This window comes from Salvia splendens, chromosome 13, assembly GCF_004379255.2.
Source record: "Salvia splendens isolate huo1 chromosome 13, SspV2, whole genome shotgun sequence".
Taxonomy (NCBI): Eukaryota; Viridiplantae; Streptophyta; class Magnoliopsida; order Lamiales; family Lamiaceae; genus Salvia; species Salvia splendens.
The window spans coordinates 27,830,056-27,851,624 of NC_056044.1; the positions used below are offsets into that span (position 1 = coordinate 27,830,056).

Here is a 21,569-nt window from a genome sequence, read left to right on the forward strand (position 1 = left end):
AAATCTATGCATATCATCATTCTACTAGCAATGATTTTCTACTTTAACTTTTGCATTATTCTTTTTGCAAACAATCAATAAATCAAATTTAAGAATCCCAACTTTTATTTGAATTGGCACTATTTTCCCCTACTTTTTCTTCTCCCCAAATAAAAAAAAAGCAACGAACACTCCACTCCATTCCACACTCTACCAAAATTCCTTCTCTCTCATGGCTGCTTCTTCTCCGCTTCTGCTTCTGCTAGTGCTTCTCGCGATTGCTGCACGCTCCAGTAAGCTCACATTCAGCCGTTGAGATTATACCTACAAAAAAAAGCACTACAAAGTTTTAATATTTTGGCAGGTGCAACGTGGTGCGTGTGCAAACAGGGCGTGAGCGACGCGGTGTTGCAGAAAACGCTGGACTACGCGTGTGGATCCGGGGCGGACTGCAACCCGACCCGCCAAAGTGGCCCCTGTTTCAGCCCTAACACTGTTAGGGCACACTGCAACTACGCCGTCAACAGCTACTTCCAGAGGAACCGTCAGGTGCCTCTCGCTTGTGATTTCTCCGGCACTGCTGCCGTCGTCAATTCTGACCCTAGTCAGTTTTCTCACTCCTTTTTTTTTATTTTTATTCGCATAGAAATCATGCACAGTGTACAACCCAACGTTGGACCACTTCCGACTAAGCATTAACACAGTTGTGCATGTAAAGATGTGCGCGATCGAGCACGTTTCATTTTGCCATCTGTTTCATTTGCTATTACTTGTCTCATTTCATTTTTTACTACTCCTTTCACACTCAATTAACTCGTTTCACTTATATTTTATTTTAAAATTAATATATAAAAGTGAGATTCAATTGATTTTTCAGGTACTGGTGGCTGTGCTTTTCCTTCCACTTCAAGGTGATACAGATTTTCTCATATGCTTTACTATTTCTTTGGATTTATGAATAATACTATAAATTAACTTTTATTCCCTATATTTTTTAATACATGTATATCTATGTATTTATTTAAGATAAGTGGCAAAATGATACATTAATCACCTAAATAAATTAAATTGTAGATTGACTGATGAATACCATCTTTGGAAGGGCACATCAGTACCACTTTTATGAACTTTAACTTTTGTTTTTTTCCCTGTTCAAGCCATCTTCATTATTAAAAGGTGGTCAGAAATTTGCGGCTTTGTTTTTATTATTGACGTTTTTATTTAGCTTTTATTATATGTTAAATTAGTTGAGGTAAAAACTGATGGTAAAAATTTCAACATGGGTATCCACTGTGATTAGAGGCTTCCTTCAATTTTATGTTTGCTTAGTCGTATGTGTGTAAATTTCAATAAGTAAAATTCATAAAACCAAAAGAAATTAATTACGAGTACATAGTTAACTATTCTTTCGCATTTTACTAAAGAATTTAATATGCTCGTTCCTATTCAAGTACCATACGCTAGATAGTGTTTTTTTAATAAAACTACAAGAAGATTATATATAATTTCTCTTCTTTTTTTTTCAGTAGCAGCGTCATTCCGACAACAACTCCTAAAACACCAGGTACCGCCATACCCACAGTCACAACGGCCAATGGCGGCTCGCCTCTCGTAACAACCCCTACAACGGGAGGGGTTAATAATGGTCTAGGAACACCAGGTTTCAACAATAACTTCAACGGTGGAACAATTATAGTTCCTAAATGCATCCTCTTCTACTTGCTCTTGATTTTAATTATCTTTTGATTTTATTGGGATTGATAAGCTTTCCGAGGATGACTTTTAAACTACGATGACTATTTATTTTTATTTACCTAGGGTAATGCCATAGTATATATTTATATGGAACCTATGTACAAATTCCTGTCTATTTTCGACTATGTATGTCGAAAATAAAAAGATTGGTTCTCTTTTGTGGTATTAAAGTATCTTTGGTGTTATGATGTTGTAACTTTTCATGTATTAATGTAGCGCACCTCTCTAATTGAGACTGCTTTAGTATTTAGATATAAGAAACAACTGATTAATCATTCGAGAATGTGACTCGTTAAGATTAAGAGTGAGAAAAATACTCGAAAATCAAATATTCAGACTGAACCAAATGATATTAATTTTTTTTGTTTTTTTAGTAATTCTCATTCATTCATTACGGTTTATACAAACGAACCATGTTTTTTTATACAAAAGAATGTTTTACAATGTTCTCTAAGGCTCCGTTTGGTACACGGAATTGGAATTGAAATTCTATGGAATTAAATTGGAAGGAATTGAATTATAATTCAATTCCAAATCCTATTTTTGGTAAAATGAAAATTGATATGAAATTGAATTGACATGTTTGATAAATATACACACAATGCACACACTAAACACATTTCACATATTTCACACACTGCACACATTTCATACACTACACCTATTTCATACACCACACACATTTCACACACTACACACAGTTCACACATTTCACAGACTATACACAGTTCACACACCACACATTTGAACTGTGTGTAGTATGTGAAATTTGTGTAGTGTGTGAACTTCGGGAAATGTGTGAAGTGTATGAAATGTGTGAAGTGTGTGTAGTGTGTGACATGTGTGTAGTGTGTGAAATATGTGAAATGTGTGTAGTGTTTGAAATTGTGTAGTGTGTGTATTGTGTGTAGTGTGTGAAATATGTGTAGTGTGTGGAATTGTGTATTGTGTGTAGTGTGTGGAATATGTGTAGTGTGTGAAATGTGTGTAGTGTGCGTAGTGTGTGAAGTATGTGTAGTGTGTGAAGTATGTATAGTATGGAAGTGTGTGTGTGTGTGTGAATATTTGGAATTATGGAGTTCAAATTGTGGAATTGGAGGATTTGGAATTGGAATTCAATTCCAAATCCAATAATTTTTATAATACCAAACACTAGATTTGGAATTGAAGGCTTCAATTCCAATCCCACACCTCCAATTCCGTGTACCAAACACAGTCTAACAAATTTTCAAATTGTCTTCTCAATTTACATATTGATTCTGCCCGGAATTTTTTAGAAGTTTCTCTACAAATTTTAAATTGTCTTATCAAACAATATATTGATTCCACCGCTGATATGATAATTGGCTTTAATGACGATGAACGTAATTCATGAAGAATTGGCCTCGATAATCACTTGAAAACCTAACAAATTTTTTCAAAAAAAAATTGGGATATTATTTTTTTTTAATGAGAGTCGAGCATTTTTAGTCCAGTCTTACTTTTATAAAGAAGCTCATTCTAGTAATAAAAAAAATTAAAATCAACAAATCTGGAAAACTAAATATTCATATAATTCCCATAAATTTTGACAACCTCTTGTCACACAATTCTTGTCACACAATGATAAAATTTGCTTTTCTTAAAATGTCATTTTAAATTCTTTATCGGATAATCAAATTTTTATCATATTATAGCGACTCATTTTCGAAAAACTTGGTTTCTATAATATCTTCGAAATCGCATTCTCTATAATAATTTATGGAGTATAAATTATAGATGAGAATTTTCTAGTAATATATGTAAGTTGATTTGGTAGCATCATAATCATAGAAAAATTAAACAAATCAAAAGTACTTTTTTTTTTATTTCATTACACTAATTTTTAGTTCATTTAATGATTTCATCTTGTGAAAGTTTCCCGCATACAACAATTTAATATTATAAGTTCTTGTAATATGTCAATTTTCTAATATTTTACATAAGTTGATTTGGTAGCATCAGATTAACAGAAAATGTAACTTGATAAAAAAATTAGCAAATACAATTTTTTTATAATAATATTACACTTTTTTTAATTTCATTACATGGTTTTCATCCAAAAAAGTAAAAGTTGGTAGCACACAACAATTTAAATGTATAATATCTTTCAATTGAATGTGAATTTCTAGTAATTTCTATAAGTTGGATTGGTAGTGTCAGATTATATTTAAATACCCACTACACATGTAGAGTGCTACACTATATTTCACCTGGTAAATTTTGCTAAGGAATACACTAAATAAGACTTTGGTGGAATAGAGTCACTCTCCCAACTTGTTTTTAACTTGCTTTCCAACATGGTGAGAAAACTCCACCTTTATCGTACTTTCTTCATTTTTTACTGTCTATTTGGTTTTACTTGAGTCCTACTTTATGCATTGAAGTACATTTTTACAGTTGTAGTTGCTGCTATTTTTCTTGAATTTTTTATAGTTGCAGAATTGCAAGTATTTTTGTTGAATTTATTGGTGAAATTTGCCTATACTGTAGGAGTAAGGATAATGTTATGTCTATAAACGTGTGGGTGTATGTTTTAGCTGCAAATTAAGCTAAGTAATATGGTTTAATGGAGATTTTATAAGTTATTTTTTATCTAAAAAAATAGTCTGATTTCGTAATGATCCTTGTTTTTTTTGTTTTTTTTTCCAAAAATAACTCCTTTATAAGGGAGGAAATTACAAATAAACTCCTATACTATAGATAGGAGGAAATTACAACTGATGCACTGCATGCAATAATGTCTAAGCTCCTCGACGCTAGGACAAAGGCTCTGGACTTGTAATGATCCTTGTTAGCGGTGTCTTGTTAGCGGTGTCTTTGGTGCTTGAATATGGGGCCATGTAAACAGACTATCTTAGGCTTTATATTTTTTCTAAATGGATTAAATTTTAATATCATTTGCTTGTCCTTCACATGCTACACAGTACACACACAAATTGATGGCATCTCAGGCTTCAAATCCTAATGTTGTTGCATCTGAATTCAACTATTTAACAATGGCTAAAAAACCTTTTAGGTGTCGTTTGATTATTATGAACAATTATCATATGATTATCTATATAGGATTAAATTATGAGAGTATTTTAGTTGGAAGAGGGTATCTATGACTAATTATCATATGATTATCCATCTAGGATTAAGTAGTGAGATTCAATATCATGAACCAAAATATATTTAGTCATGAGATATATTCTTGCAAACTGAACATGCCTTACTGAATTATAATAATCACATCAAGATTCCAGGAAAGTTTAAATGCCCTTGCTTGATGGCATAGACATTTCTTTGTCTCCTTTTGTTTTAATGTTAGCTATCTACATATGGAGAATCTAAAGTTGATTATATTAATGGCTTTGATTTTCACATGTGTTTTCTAATGGCTAAAACAATGATGAAACTCCATTTTCTATAAATGATTAGAAAAACGTTTTGATAGAATGCTGAAGAAAGACATATTTATACTCCCTCCGTTCCTTGTTAGGAGAGACAATTTTTTTCGGCACGGAGTTTAAGAATAGTATTTTAAATGGATGGTGGAAAAAGTAAGAGAGAATAAAGTAAGAGAGATGAAGAGAGAATAAAGTAAAAGAGAAAATTACTTTTTGCCAAAAATAGAAATGACTCAATTAATTTGAAACTTCACAAAATAGAAAAATGACTCTATTAACATGGAACGGAAGGAGTAACTTATAAGGCATATAATGTGCGTGTTCCGAATTTCAGGTGTGTTGCGATATCTGTGGTGATATTGGTGTTGCCGATGCATTAATAACATGCAGTTCATGTAAAATATATACCGAGCATATGTATGACCTCTCTTTCTCTCTCTCTCGGTTGCTCACTAAATTTGTGACTCCTCTTGTTTATAACATTCTCGGGTTGTGTCTTATTTTTCTGGAAGTGAAATGGAAGTAGAGGTTTAACTTTAAGGGAAAAACTCAGATATAAAAAGTTCTCAGTTTATGAATTTTTGTTTTGTGAGAATTCAGGGTTCTATAAATAGTTTTCCCTTAAGTGGACTGTTTTATCCCGATATCAGGTATTGCGTGAAAGTTGTTCTTGAGGAGCATGTCGACAACTGGATATGTACAAAATGCTCGGAGGCTTCCTCATTGCAAGTTCGCAAAAGTGGTCAGCTAGGCGCACATAGTAGAAAGTCATCAAATGAATCTAAGAAGACTAAATACATCAGTGCCAAAGAAGTTATCGCGCTCTCAAAAACCTCTGGCCGTAAAAGTGGGAAAGGTAAATAAGCAATCAACCATTAAACAATCCTGCTAGATTTCTCATATTATATCCAAATACCATATATTTTATTCGAATCAAACCGAAATTTAAAAGTTGGTTTGGTTTTTTCGATTTTCGGTTCGGTTAAATTTTTGTGGCAAAATTTTGTTTTTCGGTGCGGTTTAGTGTGGATATATTCTATCTACTATACCTAAAAAAAACTATTTGTGTTGATTTATATTAATAAATGTAATAATATTTAGATTTTATGTAATTGTTTGAATATGTTACTTATTAATTATAGAAAATAATTTTTGGATTTTTTTGTTTTTTGATATACTGCAATTTCAGTTTTCGAGTTCGATTTTTTGGATATGTTTATCGATACAAGTATTTTTTAAGGATGCAAAAATCGAGATGGAATCACTTGTGTTGGAAAATTTTAAAAATTAACAACCCATGACACAAAAGAAAGCATTCCTTAATTTAGGAAAAATTAACTTAATCTTTTATATTTTAGGATGTTTCCATTTACCAATGTTTTAAAAATCGGACCGGCAAGCGAACCGGCGCCGTTACCGGTTCACTGTTCAACCGGTTCAACCGATTAAATCACTGGTTGAACCGGAATATATAATAAATATATATATTATATATTATTAAATATATATAATAAAAGACGTGAATAATAAATAAAAATAGCATTATCAAAATATCAAAAATGGCAGATTTGGTGCCACGTAATGCATCTCAAGTATTTTCCGATACACTGCCATGCCATGCCATGCTATGCTGGTCAGCTTGCATTACAATACCAATAAGTTCAAATACCAAAATACACAAGACCAATAAGTTCAAATATCTAAATACACAAGTCTTTATCAAAATACATAAGTCCTTATCAAAATACATAAGTCTTTATCAAAATACCAAGCTACGAACTCAAAACAAAATACTTAGTGATCATCTCAACCACTTTCATTTCCAACTTCAAGCTTAATGCAACTCAAGTCACAAAAACCATCGTTGATGCTACCAGTATTTCCATCATCATCAAATCTTGACAAATCAATTTCGTCATCATTAATCCCCATTATATCATCTTCATCATCTACATAAAGATTAAACAATATCAAGCAATGAACACAATAACACAAGAAATTATAAATAAATCTATAAAAGTTTATTTACCTTTGCTTGTTCTTCATCTAACATTTCCTCCAACTCCTCATAATCAAGCTCTTCATTAGCATCTTCATCAATCACCCAAAACTCTACTATGTCAATACACTCATAATCAATCGGATCATATTGTCTTTTATTTGAACAAACACTACACATTTATATGAAAAAAAAAGCAAAAAACAAACCTCAACATAAACTAAAGAGAACATAGTGGGGTTTTTTCTTTTTTTGTTATAAACTAGAACTTAGATTCCGTGTTTGTTCTAGACTTTTTTTTTGTTCCGGGTTTGGGAGAGACGCATGACCCTCATGCGTCTCCTTTTAATGAGACGCATGAGGATTATGCGTCTTTCATAGAGACGCATGATCCTCATGCGTCTCTTATTTTTTTTAATTTTTTTTGAACGACGCATGACCGTCATGCGTCTTAGGGAGAGACGCATGAGGGTCATGCGTCTCTGATACATACACTGAGTAATGATTGCTATTTTTTGGAGAGAGATATTGTATGAATATTGTAATACGCAAGGTCTACAAGCCTAGTAAAATGATGATGTGATGTCTGTGTTGTTGGTTGAGATATTACATATACTCATTACGCACGATTTTGTGATGGCAGTGCTGAACGATGGGAGTCAGACCAAGGAAAACAGCTTCATCTATGTATTAATAATGCTACTAGCCTACTTTTCCACTTTCTCACTTTCCCACTTTTCACGCCACCTTTCCCACTTTTCACGCTCCACTTTTCACACTAGCTCCACTTTTCACACTAGCTCCACTATTCACACTAGCATGAATAATAATGCTACTGCAGTGTATGTATTAGAGACGCATGACCCTCATGCGTCTCTCCCTAAGACGCATGACGGTCATGCGTCGTTCAAAAAAAATTGAAAAAAATGAGAGACGCATGTCCCTCATGCGTCTCTATAAAAGACGCATAATCCTCATGCGTCTCATTAAAAGGAGACGCATGAGGGTCATGCGTCTCTCCCAAACCCGGAACAAAAAAAAAGTCTAGAACAAACACGGAATCTAAGTTCTAGTTTAGAACAAAAACAGAAAAACCCCGAACATAGTGTATTAATTATAGTGTATTAATTATACTACAAGGAGTCTGCATCTCCAGTAGCAGTGCTACTTAAATTTGAGAAACAGACACATCCATACATACCATTGTTTCAAACTAAAAGCTTTCAAATTTTCAATATATATACATAATTTCTACTCCCTTCCTCCACGAATTCAGTGCTACTCCATTAATGTAAAATTAGTTTAGTATAAAAGAGATAAAGCATTAATCTTTGGGAAAAAAGCAGCAGTGAAGAATAAAATGCAAGGCTGACCAACCTCTAAATGCGCGACGGCGATGGGGAAGCGGAGGCGGCGATGTACGGTGTTGGATGTTATCGAGGAGAGGAGACGAGCGGCAATGGGAGGGCAAGAGAGAAGGAGCAACGAGAGAGATGGAGTCCGGGAGGGCTCGGCGATTGGGGCGCCGGAGGTAGCGAGGTGGGCGGCGGAACAGGGAGGTGTGGAGAACTTGAGAGAGGAAGTGGGGGGTCGGCGCTCACTTTCTGAAAAGTGAAGGGAATGAAACTAATTCTTCCAAAGACCCCCAACCCCTAACAAAATATGATTTTAAAAAATATTTAAATATAGTTGAATCGGTTCCCCGTTCGCGGTCCAACTGGTTTGACAGGCCGGTTTTACCGATTTTGGGCGGGTCAACCTACAGGCGATTTTTAGAGGCAAATCGGATTGGACTGCCTACCGGCCGGTCCAACCGGTCCAACCGGCCTGTCCGGTTTTTAAAACATTGTCATTTACGTCCTCTAGTTTCAGTTGTGACACCAACAATAAGGATGTTTTTTGATGCATTGGTTGTATATTTAGAAATATAAATTAGCGTTCTTAATTGCATTAAAAAATGTCATTAACGATTTATTGTAGTGAATGCAATTTGTTCAGTTCAGATTTCGTTTGATAGTTTGATTTTCTTATAATTCGGTTTGATTCTCATTTAGCTGAATTCCGATTTTCGGTTCAGCTCAATTTGAGCAAAAAGTCGAACTAAAAAGTGAATATTCACCTGTACAAATACTTCGTGTACCTTTCGGCTAGCCAGACCCTGACCTACCTTGTAAAGATCACAAAAATACAATTGCAACAATCAAACCTCAGGTTTAGTAGTCAATTCATAGACAGACTAATTTTACAATTGTTCTGAATTAAGATGATCCTTACAAAAAACAAGTTCTTATTTTTTCCTACTATTAAATTTCTAAATTTAGTCTTATTATGTAAAATTTTATGGTTCTTGCATCTCTTGCATTCAAATTTCAAATTCATGACATAATGTATAATTGTATATTAAGATGGAATCTTGCAACTTTCTTGTAAATTGATTTGTTTATTTACAGTAACAAAATAAATTACTAGTTGATTTCACAATATTGATTTAAAACTGTTTCCAATTTGAATAAGGCTTTTTAATTCAATAAAATAAAAATCTAATAAAATTACGCCAACAAAGAAATAGGGACGATTGGATTGGTTGATTTAATTGGAATTGAATAGGGGGAAAATTACAAATCGTTTCAGTTACAAGATTCATTCACTTTTTTCTAGGGAAAGAAGGATTCTTCTTCATTCTTCTCTGTCACTCGCTCAAAAGTAGGGGTGGAGAGATGGAGTCAAATGGTGAAATTGAGAGCTCATTGAGCAGAAGCAACGGCGGTGAAGATCGACGGGTGGGTTTGATTTTTGATGAGCGCATATGCAAACACTACGCCCCTGCTGAAGAGGATCACCCTGAATGCCCTGATCGGATTCTGGCCATCTGGAGCCTCCTCAATTCCTCTGGCCTCGCCAAAAGGTCCCTTCTTTTTTACCCCAAAATCAAGACTCTACTTTTTTTTTACTTGTGCTTGGTCTCTATTCTCAGTTGGTTGCTGTCTTTTTCTATTTTGTGTTTACTTGTTGTGGAATTCTTACTAATCCTGTAATTATGTATCAAAATTTCCTTGTTTTGACTTTGATGCTCGTTCATTACTAGTAGTAGTTTGTCAGCTTATTTTTGCTACTTAAACTTTGTTGTTTGGTTGTTCTTGGAGTTTCTGATTATGGTCTCTAGAAAGATGGGTGTTTTAACATGAAGACATGATCTGAACTGTATTAATTTTACCTTTTGCAGATGCATTATTTTGAAGGCCAAGGATGTGGAGGATAATCATTTAGCGTTGGTTCACACCAAAAAACATATCAGTTTGATCAAGAGTATTAGTTCCGTAAACTCTGAGTCAAAGAGGTCAAGACTTGCTGCAAGGTTTAATTCCATATATTTCAGTGAAGGCTCAACTGAAGCTGCCTCTCTTGCTGCTGGCTCTGTCATAGAGGTATGGCCTTTGAGATTGTTGAGGCGGATACGCGCTAATGCTCTATGTAATTTGCTGTGAAACACATGTTGAAAAAGTAACAATCAGTTGGTTTTGGAAAAAAGGTATTTTCTGAATAAACATTCAGCATTGACAGTTCTAGATTATTTAAACAGGATGATTCTGAAAGTAACAAGACAGATGTTATAATCAGGTGGTTTTGAAGTTTTATAAAGCTTGATTTCCCTGGAAATCTCCATAAGTCTCTCTCGCTGATAATACTCCCTCTGCCTCACATTTACTTCTTTGCAAGAAAACTTGACAAGTTGACATTACCCTTGAGATTCTCCTATGAAGGATATATGTTGTTACTTATGAGTTAATAGTTATGACTTATTAGCAGTGTAGTCTATACTTTTGATGTATAATTTTATCATAAATTTTGAAAAATTCTTATCCCTATACTCTCTCATTTTCTACTATAGGCTGCAGAAAAGGTTGCTAAAGGGGAACTTGATTCAGCCTTCGCTATTGTGAGGCCTCCTGGTCATCATGCAGTGGAAGGTGAACCGATGGGCTTTTGCCTATATAACAATGTTGCTATTGCCACAAGTTATCTATTGAACGAAAGAGTAAGTATCAGTTTCAAGTCTTAATTGGGCTTGTTCATAACATTGTACGTTTCCCTTGCTTGTTATTGAACTTTGACTACTTTTCGTACCATAGAGGGATTTGGGGATCAACAAAATCCTTATAGTTGACTGGGATGTCCATCATGGAAATGGTACTCAAAAGATGTTCTACAAAGACCCTCGAGTACTTTTCTTTTCAGTGCATAGGTACATGAAAGTTTTCAGCTCAAGTTTTAATATTTTTTTCTAGAGAAGAATGTGTGCAGCGATTGTAAGACAAACAAGCAAGGCGTTTTCTCATAAAGTAGGAGTGGTTTGTATTCATGTAATATATTATTATTGATGTTTCTAGAATACCATTGTGTCTGGAAGTCTTTATATGTTTAAAAATATATTCTTGATGGGAGCATAAATCAGAAGTTTGAAAAACAATAAACATATAATGTTGCAATGGTCCAAGTGCTGTGGAGCTTTTCAAAACATTCCATTCAGTAAAGATTCCCCAGCCATAATCTGGTGTTGTTCTACCTGTATTGTTCTGTTGACTGCACTTAAAAATAGATTTATATAAGTGCTTGTTTCTTATATCTTCTTACCTTGATTCAGTCGTCATTTATAAATGATAATAATCATTATATACTCTTAGAATGTGAACTTTTTACCTTTTTGGGTTATATAGTTCCCCAATCTAACCAAGTTATGGAGTTTGCCTCTTATAGTTATTTATTTCTCTATAACAGGAACCTGATTAAAGAAAGTCTTCCAATTTCCAAATCAATAAATGTGATATTGGCTTTTAATACTATATGTGATATTGTTTCTTGTCATGATGGATGATTTTATTGATTTTTTATTGCCTCTATTAGATACGATTCTGGGACATTCTATCCATCTGGTCATGATGGCTCATATATCATGACTGGGGAAGATTCAGGCGCAGGTCACAACATTAATGTTCCCTGGGAGCATGGCCGGTGTGGAGATGCGGACTACCTTGCTCTCTGGGACAACATATTGATTCCTGTTGCCAAGGTATTCAATCCCGACATGATAATTGTCTCTGCCGGGTTTGATGCAGGTTAGCTGATTTTCTAATGAACTTAGTGGCTGATCCTTATGCATCTCTTAATATGCTTCTTGTCTTTTGTAATTCATCATTTTGAGTTATCTGTACTTCAAATTCTTTGTTCGTGCATCGATGTTGTGTACTTTTGTGAATTTTCATGTTCACCCGATTTATGAAATAGTAAAGGTCTATTTATGAATTAGTTTTTGTGGTGAATTTGAACAGCCATAGGGGATCCACTGGGGGGCTGTCGTATTACTCCACATGGATACTCAATTATGCTAGACAAGGTTAGTACTTGAAATAGTTACTTATTTTTCTGCTGTCTTGTTTCTTTTCTGTTATTACATAGGTGTGCTCAGTATCTCTTATCTCTTCATCGTGCCTAGCCATCAATTCAGATATTAGTATCATTTTTATCTAATTACTTTATTGCATATGATGCTTGATGTAGTTGATGGAGTTTGCTGGGGGAAAGATTGTTATGGCACTCGAAGGAGGATATAATCTGAACTCAATAGCAACTTCTGCTTGGGCATGTGTTGATGTATTGCTTCACGGCAAGGCGCCTAATGTTGTGTCAGAGGCTTACCCTTTTGCTTCTACATGGCGTGTGATACAAGAGGTAACGCTTACATACCGAAGCTTTCAACTAGTTGAATTAACGTACTTAATGTGACTTCATGTTATGATTTGTCAGTAATTTCACTCGGTTTATCTGGTTAGGTACGCCGAGAACTAAGCACATATTGGCCGGTACTCGGTGGAGAATTACCTGAGAAGACGATAAATAAAACAACTCAAATTGCGGTAAGAATTTATTATCCTCCAGTATTTCTAAATCGGCTACTTTTGTTTTTTGGTGGTGACATGATGCATAGACAGAACACTGTCCTGATAAACTCTCAAATTCCAGATCTTGAGCTCTGATTATGAAGACAAAACTGAAGACATTGTTCTCTCCGTACCAGAAGTCCCGACTATTGAGGATGTCATACAACCTTTATCTAACCTGAAAATCGACTTAGATAGTCAAGGTAACAAGAACATTATATTCTTGTAAATAAAAAATGTTGTGTGGCGCTTCATGAATCATGATGTAGTTGGGCTGAATGAAGTTGTTAAAGAGTAAAGGCTAGTGCTTTAGGAAAGGAAAACTCAAAGTGTTTATTGAAGGAAAGGAACAAGTAACACTCCTCACGAAGAGGCCTAACGACTACGTCGTCCACAAATTGATCCTCCAAAAAGATACCCTTTTTATTCTTGGTTTACATCTATTTATAGCTTTCTAAGTCGCTAGGGTTACAACACAAATTTAGGAACTGCTAACTTATTGAATTCGAAATGCATTAAAATAGGAACAGCCTTCTCTCTCTCAACTTCCCCAGCTGCCTCCTTCTTTCTCTCTGCTGGCTGAACTACTTTCCAGCTGCTTCCTTGTTTCCCTCAGCCGGCCAAACTACCCTCCTATCTCCACGCTTATAGACCCTCCAGCTTTTACCCGTATTAACTGCCTCGCCGGTCGAAACAGCCTTGTCCTCAAGGCTGAAGAAAGGAAATTGGCCTTGAACGTCTGCCACATCCATCCAGGTGGCTTCCTCCTCATCCAAGTCGCCCCACTTGACTAGCACCTGGTCTACCGAGTCCCCCTCGCGGTCCACGGAGCGACGGTCTAATACTGCCTCAGGAAGGAATGGGGGTTCATGCTCGACCACCCCGTCTGGTAACGTCGGATCAGCCACCTCCTCCCCGATGGCTCGTTTGAGAAGGGAAACGTGAAAAACCGGGTGGATGCGAGAGGAAACCGGCAGCTGCAGGCGGTAGGCAGTGCTGCCGATCCGAGCCTCGATCCTGAAAGGGCCGAAGTAGCGAGGAGCCAGCTTCCGATTTCGGGCGGAGAATAAGGTGGCCTGCCTATGCGGTCTGAACCTCAAGTAAACCAGGTCGCCTACGCCGTATTCCACATCTCGGCGGCGTTTGTTTGCCGATACAGTCATTCGGTCCTGAGCTCGACGAAGGTGGTGCCTTAGAAGTTCCAAGGCTTCGTCGCGCGCGCGCAGGCAGTCGATGGTGGCTTGGGCCTGAATCTCCCATGGTAGGAACGCATGGATCGTCGGCGGTGGCCGACCATAAACCGCCTCGAAGGGAGTCGTACCCGCCGCCGAGTGAGTGCTCGTATTGTAGCAATATTCCGCCCACGAGAGCCATTTATACCAATGCTTAGGCCTCTCCGACGAAAAACAGCGCAGGTATGTTTGCAGGCATCTGTTCAACACCTCGGTCTATCCATCCGTTTCCGGATGATATGCCGAGCTCATCTTGAGTTTAGTCCCGGTGGCGCGAAACAGCTCTCGCCAGAACGAGCTTAGGAATATGGGGTCTCGATCGGAAACGATTGATCGGGGAATGCCATGGAGCCGGATGACCTCGCTGGTGAAGACGTCCGCATTTGTCGGGCCGAGAACGGGTGGCGTAGGCCGATGAAGTGAGCATACTTCGATAATCGGTCCACGACGACCAAGATGCAATCGATACCGCCTGCCCTGGGTAGACCGGAGATAAAGTCCATACTTATATCTTCCCAAATTCTGTCCGGGATCGGAAGAGGTTGCAGGAGACCAGCCGGGGATTTGGTTTCTGACTTATTCTTTTGACAAGTTGCGCAGGCGGCGACGAAGTTAGTGACTTGCTTCATCATTCCCGACCAATAGACGTTAGAGACTATTCGGCGATTAGTTCGATAGGCACCCGAGTGGCCGCCACTTGGCGTGATGTGGAACTCTGCCAGCAGCTTCTGGATCCACGGGGAATGCGGTGGAATGACTAGTCGGCCTTTATAGAATAAGGCGTCGTGGATCAACTCGTAGTGGGCCTTCGACGGAAGCTCTGCCTCCAATTCTGACCTTATCTTGGCCAATGCCGGGTCAGCGGTGATTGACGACTGGACGGCTGCCCATTCCGGCCAAATTGGTCTAGAGATCCCTGATAGTTCAATCGAGGTCTCATCCCGTCGCGAAAGGGCATCGGCGGCTCTATTCAATCTCCCCTCCTTATAGACGATAGCAAAGTCATATCCCAATAGCTTGGCAGCCCAATTTTGTTGCGCCGGGGTCGCGAGAGGGTGTGCCAGCAGTTGGCGAAGGCTCCGTTGATCTGTGTGCACGATAAAACGACGACCAAGTAGATACGGGCGCCAATGGTGGATGGAGAGAACGAGGGCCATAAGTTCCTTCTCATACGCTGATTTTGCGAGCCAACGAGTTGCCAATGTCTTGCTGAAGTAAGCCACGGGCTGGCGCTCCTGCATCAGAACCGCGCCCAAGCCCCGGCCCGACGCGTCGCATTCAATAGTGAATTCCTTGGAGAAATCCGGCGTTCGCAAGAGGGGGGCCGAGGTTAGAGCTGTCTTCAAGGCGTCAAACGCTGCTGCTGCGTCAGTTGGCCAGCTCCAACGTGGTTTGGTTGGGGGGGGGGCTACGGCTTCTTCAAGAGGGCGGTCAGGGGAGCTGCAATTTTACCATAATTCTTTATGAAATGACGGTAGTACCCGGTGAGGCCGAGAAATCCCCGGATGCCTTTTAGAGATGTTGGGGTCGGCCAACGTAGTACCGCCGAGACCTTGGCTGGATCCATCCTTACACCATCATAGGATACAATATGGCCGAGGTATTCCACGCTGTCGCGTCCCAAAAGGCACTTCTTCGGATTAACTACCCGTGAGTGGGCATGTAGGGAGTCGAACACCTGCCGTAAGTGACCCATGTGGGCCTCCCAAGAGTCGCTATAAACTAAGATGTCGTCAAAGAAGACCAGGACGGATTTCCGTAGCGCCGGGCGGAATATTTCATTCATCAGACTCTGGAAGGTTGCCGGTGGATTGGTGAGACCAAACGGCATGACCAGAAACTCGTAGTGCCCTGAGTGGGTGCGGAACGCGGTTTTATGCACGTCGGCTTGAGCCACCCTAATCTGCTGATAGCCGGCCTTAAGGTCGATTTTGCTGAACCATCTAGCTCCATGCAGTTCATCGAGGAGTTCCTGGATAACTGGAATTGGGTATTTGTCTGGCACTGTCCTCTTGTTTAGCTCCCTATAGTCGACGCAGAACCTCCATGACCCGTCTTTTTTGCGGACTAAAAGAACCGGGCTCGAGTATGGGCTGGTACTTGGCTGTATTACTCCTGACGCCAACATCTCCGCCACCAGCTTCTCCATTTCGTCCTTCTGCAGGTGGTTGTACCGGTATGGTCGGACCGATACGGGGTCTGCCCCGGGTAACAAAGGGATCTGGTGGTCCGTGTGGCGGGGTGGCGGCAGCCCTGGATCGGGGCGTGTGAGTGAGGGAAAAGCCTCCACCAGTTGCAGTAGCTGGGAGCGGGCAGCAGCGGCCAGCAAGCTACTGATCCCGAACCCGTCCGGTCCAGCCTCCTTCTCCACTGACCGGAGCACCCAGCAGCAGTCCCCGGCGTCAAGGGAACGAAGGTCCTAGGGGGAACATGCGCGGCGCATAAGGGTGGGGTCTCCCTGAATGGTTACCAGCCTGCCGTCGACCGAAAATTTCATTGATGAGTGCAGCCAGTTAGCTAGGACGTTTCCCAAAGAGGCCAGCCAAGAAACCCCCTATATCACATCAATATTGCGGAGAGGAAAAATGTAACATGATAGGGAAAATGTTTCCGACGCCATCGTTAAGGGCACCTGATGGCAAATGCCGTTGGCGCGCCGTTTCGTCCCGTCTCCCAGTAGCACGGAGTACGGCGAGGTCGAGGTGATTGGTAGCCTCAACGAACTGGCGAGCTGCTCCGAAATGAAACAATGGCTGGCACCGCTGTCCACCATAACCTTAACCTGTTCCTGTCCGATAGTACCAAAAAGCTTCATGGTTCGCGCCGTGTCGATCCCATGTCGGGACAACTCCGACAATTGTAGTTCCAGGTCCGGGTCTGCATTTTCCTGTTCGTCAAACGGATTGTCGTCTGATGTCCCGTCGTCGTTGTCGCAGACGAGAACATTCAGAGTCTTGGGGGGGCACCTATGAGTCGGCCCAAATTTCAATCCACATTTGAAGCAAGTGCCCGCCACGATGTGTCTCTGATATTCTTCCGTGGACATGTTCCGGAAACGCTTCGGACCAGGTCGAGATGAACCTGACGACACTGTTGGCGAGGTGTGGGAATATCCCTTCGAAAAGGATCCCGCCGGTTGCCTGGAATGGGAACTGGCCTGTGTGGTCGACTGCCCTGACTTTGGGGCGTGTGCGGCTGTGAGGGAGTTGATGTCCAATGCCAGTTCGACTGCATCCTCGTAGGTTGTGATCTTCGCTGCCTTCATTTGGAGGCGAACCCCAGGACGGAGGGCCGCCATGAAAAACCCGAGGTACTGGTGGCTGGCAATGTCGGGAACCTGCGCCAGACGTGCCTCGAAAGCAGCCACGTAGTCGACAAGAGATCCGGTATGTCGCACCGCAGCGAACGCTTCATACTCGTCCAGCGCCCCATTACTGCCGAAACGCTTCATCAGTTCACGTGCAAAACGAGCCCACGAGAGATTTGGGACTCGCTTACGCAGTAGCTGGTACCACGGAAGGGCTGGTCCTGCCAGTGCCACCATCGCGATGCCCACTCTATTCTCCGGGGTTGTCTCCGCAATCAGAAAGTATTGTTCTGCCCGTGCCAGCCATGCCAGGGCATCAGTCCCTTCAAAAGTCGGCATCGGTGATGGTGTCTTGCCTCCCGTGGGCGCTGAGTTCGACTCTGAGCTCTCCGGAGGGTCGTTCTCGCCCGTACCCGGACCACCGGATTTGGCGTTGATCGCCGCGAATCCTGCTCGGATTTCTGCCACCATGGCGCCGACCTTCGCCTCCAAAGTTATTGCCCGCTCGTCTGATTGTTGTAACCGAGCATTGAATTCCTCTGTAGCCTTCTCCAACCCATCCAGTCGCGTATCCGTCCTCGAAACAACCATCGTCACCGCACCAATTTGTTAAAGAGTAAAGGCTAGTGCTTTAGGAAAGGAAAACTCAAAGTGTTTATTGAAAGAAAGGAACAAGTAACACTCCTCACGAAGAGGCCTAACAACTACGTCGTCCACAAATTGATCCTCCAAAAAGATACCCTTTTTCTTCTTGGTTTACATCTATTTATAGCTTTTTAAGTCGCTAGGGTTACAACACAAATTTAGGAACTGCTAACTTATTGAATTCGAAATGCATTAAAATAGGAACAGCCTTCTCTCTCTCAACTTCCCCAGCTGCCTCCTTCTTTCTCTCTGCTGGCTGAACTACTTTCCAGCTGCTTCCTTGTTTCCCTCAGCCGGCCAAACTACCCTCCTATCTCCACGCTTATAGACCCTCCAGCTTTTACCCGTATTAGAAGTGTTGACTAAATGTAAATGATATAGATCAAACTAGTGATCTCCATTATCTCTTGAGATTAATTTGAGATTATTTTCATTATTATGGTGATTGTTGAAAATTACTTTAAACGTTGAGGATTTGTTTCGTTGTTTACTTAAAGCATGTCTGGTCGGGTAGATAACTCATCTATGTATGGAATTCTATGACCAAAAATTATATTTTTGGTCATACAATTCCAAACATAGATGAGTTATATAATATCTACCCTACCAAACATGCTCTTATATGTTGATCTACATTCCTAGAATAGAGTTCGTAGAAGTCCTATAAATAGCTCATCTTTTATATGAGCTAGATATCTCTGAAAAGAAAGTGTTTTAGGAAGGTATCTTCGGAGGACTGTCTTGCCCTCTTCGGAGGATTGTTCTTCTTTTAAGTTTTAAATTTAAGTTCTCGTCTTTTGTTTTCCCTTTGTTCTCTTTATCTTGCGTTGAACTGCCTTTACTCCTATCAGTAGACCAGGAAGCGAATATGAAACCTTCATGGAGATCAGAGCTTTCAAAAGTTGATGTATGGTATGCATCCTATGGATCAAACATGAAAATGTCGAGGTTTCGCTGCTATATTGAAGGTGGACAGGTAAAGATCTGACTTTAACATTATGTGCACCTGTGTTCAACAAATTGAAATTGTAGGAAACAAATTAATACTCTACTTCATATCCCAACCTTACGAACGCCCAAAAACACACCTTTTCTTCATTGTGGGACCCTGGTTATACCCTTTATCCACTAAAAACACATCCACCAACTATTTTCCTAAAACGTGTGCCGGTCAAACGTTATATAATCTTTATGGATCGAGAGAGTATAGCTTAGTAGTTTCATGTACTCATATGCTCGATTTTGTAATCCATGTGTTCCAGGTAGAAGGAATGATGAGGCTATGTGTGGGTTCAATGGACAAAAGCAAGCCCAAAGGGATCATTTGGAAAACTTTCCCTCATCGCTTGTTCTTTGCACGAGAGCGTACTGCCACCTGGGGTCCAGGAGGTGTTGCTTTCCTCCATCCCAATAGTAATGTGCAGGAGAAAACTCACTTGTGCCTCTACAAAATTACGTATGCCTTTTCCTATTGGCACATGATTTTAAGATCTTCCAATTATCATGTATCTCTATCGAAGTTGTTTCCCTGATGCTATTTCTTTGCATTAGGCTGGAGCAATTCAATGACGTGCTGCTTCAGGAGAACGGTTTGAACCTGGAAACGAGTCATCCTTTGTTTGATTCAGCCGCTTTACAGACTATTCAAACTGAAAAATCCATCTTGGTGGAGCTTGTGCAGGTACTTTTGGTCACGTTGTAAGCTACACCAAAACCAATGTCTAAAACATCATTAACCTACGCTATTTTTTCGTCTGCACATGACAAAAATGGAGTGAAACATTTCTGATTAGTGATTACATTTTGGCTCAATGCAGAGGGGTTGGTACCATAACGTTGTTTACTTAGGAAACGAGGGAGATATTCCAGTTCTCACAATGACGTAAGTTTACATCCCCATATCCATAATCCATGTATCATATCACCAGTTCATAATAGCACACACTGATCTTGCCTCGTTGCTCGCCTGAGTGCAGGTGCAGTCTCTCTGACGTGGACAATTTCATATCTGGCAAGTTCCCGATCAATCCACCATGCAAGGAGTATGCTAATACCTTGATCACAGGGCTCGTTGAAGGGGAGCAGCTATCGGAAGAGGAAGCCTCCGCTTACATAAAGGAAGCATCTTCCAAACCTCTGTGAACCCCTCATCTGTGCATATCATTAAATTCTTGGCTAGATTTTATGTGGTTTTTGGCATTTCTTGTGCAGTTTTAGTGATTTGGCTAAGTTATTGGAATTGCCATGAGTAGGCTTGTAGTGATTGCTTTAGATCATGGCCGTTGTGATTTTAGGTTAAGCTTTGCTTTGTTAGGCCAACCTTTTCTGTTGCTGATTACTATGGTAAAACATGCTAATTCATTACAATATTATTATCATTATTATATTATTATTAATATTTCGAGTAAGGATGCTAATGTAGTAATGTTACATTGGAGAAATGGAGATAGAGACATGTGGGCTTGTAAATGGAGAAAAGCCCTAAGATTGGCCCAATATGCTGAAGTGGGTCTTTCTACATGAGCTCAGACATAGTTATTAATTAATCACTAATTACAATTAGGGCAAATTGATGAATAAATTATGAATTTTGGCCAAAATTCAGATTCGTCCAACAAAAATCAGCCGAAAATTTTGAATTTGTTTAGCATTTTTTAATCGTGGGATACTTGAGAACATATTCATATTTAATTTTTTTGACTGATTTTTAAAGTTGTTGGATGGACTAGATTTTGACCAAAATTTAGGGTTTTTTTTTCTGGCAATTTGCTCTTATAATTAATTAATTATCAATTTAATTGATGTATAGTTAACTTTTAATTAGCACTTATTAATTTACAATTAGTTTATTAAGACATTCTATTTATGATTGGTTTTCCGGCTTGGTGCGGCTGTCCACATTATAGATCTTGAAAATCTAATATTGTCACAAAGAGTCGATATTGCATAGAAAATAAATATTTGTTACTTTTATTTGTAGAATCCCCGAGTCTAATGAATATTGTCTACTTTAATAGGTGATGAAAAAGCGAAAAATGTGGTAAAAGAAGCAACCTTTAATTTAGAATAATACCCATTTACCTAAACCCAAGGTAAGGTGTAACCAAACATGCCATAATTGTTTGGGCAGCATATAAAGCTTGATTTGTAAGTTCAAACTCTTTAAAAAGTGGTCCATTACAGGAAAGATTGTTCACAAGTTTTGATTTGATTTGACCAAACCCCACCATCAATTTAGTTTGTCTTGAAAGTTTTAAATTAATCATGAAATAAAATTATGCTATCTAAATAGATCTAATTATGATT

At 39.3% G+C, this 21,569-nt stretch overlaps 2 protein-coding genes and 1 long non-coding RNA gene across 4 annotated transcripts; 2 read left to right on the forward strand and 1 right to left on the reverse strand.

Annotated features, from left to right (window-relative positions):
* Positions 1-22: 22 nt before the first annotated feature.
* Positions 23-1,919, forward strand: LOC121760998 (PLASMODESMATA CALLOSE-BINDING PROTEIN 3-like). Its single transcript, XM_042156579.1, has 4 exons — positions 23-272; positions 344-583; positions 857-890; positions 1,506-1,919. Exons 1-4 carry the CDS (start codon positions 212-214, stop codon positions 1,723-1,725), a joined length of 555 nt encoding a protein of 184 aa, XP_042012513.1. The 5' UTR covers positions 23-211; the 3' UTR covers positions 1,726-1,919.
* Positions 1,920-6,668: 4,749 nt separating this feature from the next.
* On the reverse strand, positions 6,669-8,997 carry LOC121761109. The gene is made up of 3 exons (XR_006041933.1): positions 8,521-8,997; positions 7,174-7,235; positions 6,669-7,093 (listed from the first exon to the last, which is right to left on the reverse strand). It is a non-coding gene; the product is annotated as an uncharacterized LOC121761109 (long non-coding RNA).
* A 720-nt stretch (positions 8,998-9,717) lies between these two features.
* Positions 9,718-20,671, forward strand: LOC121762673 (histone deacetylase 5-like). Of its 2 annotated transcripts, none has more exons than XM_042158629.1 (14): positions 9,718-10,048; positions 10,367-10,568; positions 11,033-11,179; positions 11,274-11,386; positions 12,046-12,257; positions 12,471-12,535; positions 12,700-12,870; positions 12,972-13,055; positions 13,162-13,282; positions 19,115-19,239; positions 19,526-19,719; positions 19,815-19,944; positions 20,081-20,145; positions 20,240-20,671. In XM_042158629.1, exons 1-14 carry the CDS (start codon positions 9,861-9,863, stop codon positions 20,403-20,405), a joined length of 1,983 nt encoding a protein of 660 aa, XP_042014563.1. In that variant the 5' UTR covers positions 9,718-9,860; the 3' UTR covers positions 20,406-20,671. The 2 variants fall into 2 exon arrangements, with proteins under 2 accessions (XP_042014563.1, XP_042014565.1); XM_042158631.1 differs by having other exon boundaries at positions 19,118-19,239.
* The last annotated feature ends 898 nt before the right edge of the window (positions 20,672-21,569 follow it).

Bases quoted from the DNA above. Each gene is read 5' to 3' on its own strand.
- LOC121760998 (XM_042156579.1), top strand. From the start codon at position 212: ATGGCTGCTTCTTCTCCGCTTCTGCTTCTGCTAGTGCTTCTCGCGATT. The intron at 584-856 runs GTCAGTTTTCTC...TTGATTTTTCAG, and splicing joins CGTCGTCAATTCTGACCCTA to GTACTGGTGGCTGTGCTTTT. The intron at 891-1,505 runs GTGATACAGATT...TTTTTTTTTCAG, and splicing joins GCTTTTCCTTCCACTTCAAG to TAGCAGCGTCATTCCGACAA.
- LOC121762673 (XM_042158629.1), top strand. From the start codon at position 9,861: ATGGAGTCAAATGGTGAAATTGAGAGCTCATTGAGCAGAAGCAACGGC. The intron at 13,283-19,114 runs GTAACAAGAACA...TACTCCTATCAG, and splicing joins AATCGACTTAGATAGTCAAG to TAGACCAGGAAGCGAATATG. The intron at 20,146-20,239 runs GTAAGTTTACAT...GCCTGAGTGCAG, and splicing joins ATTCCAGTTCTCACAATGAC to GTGCAGTCTCTCTGACGTGG.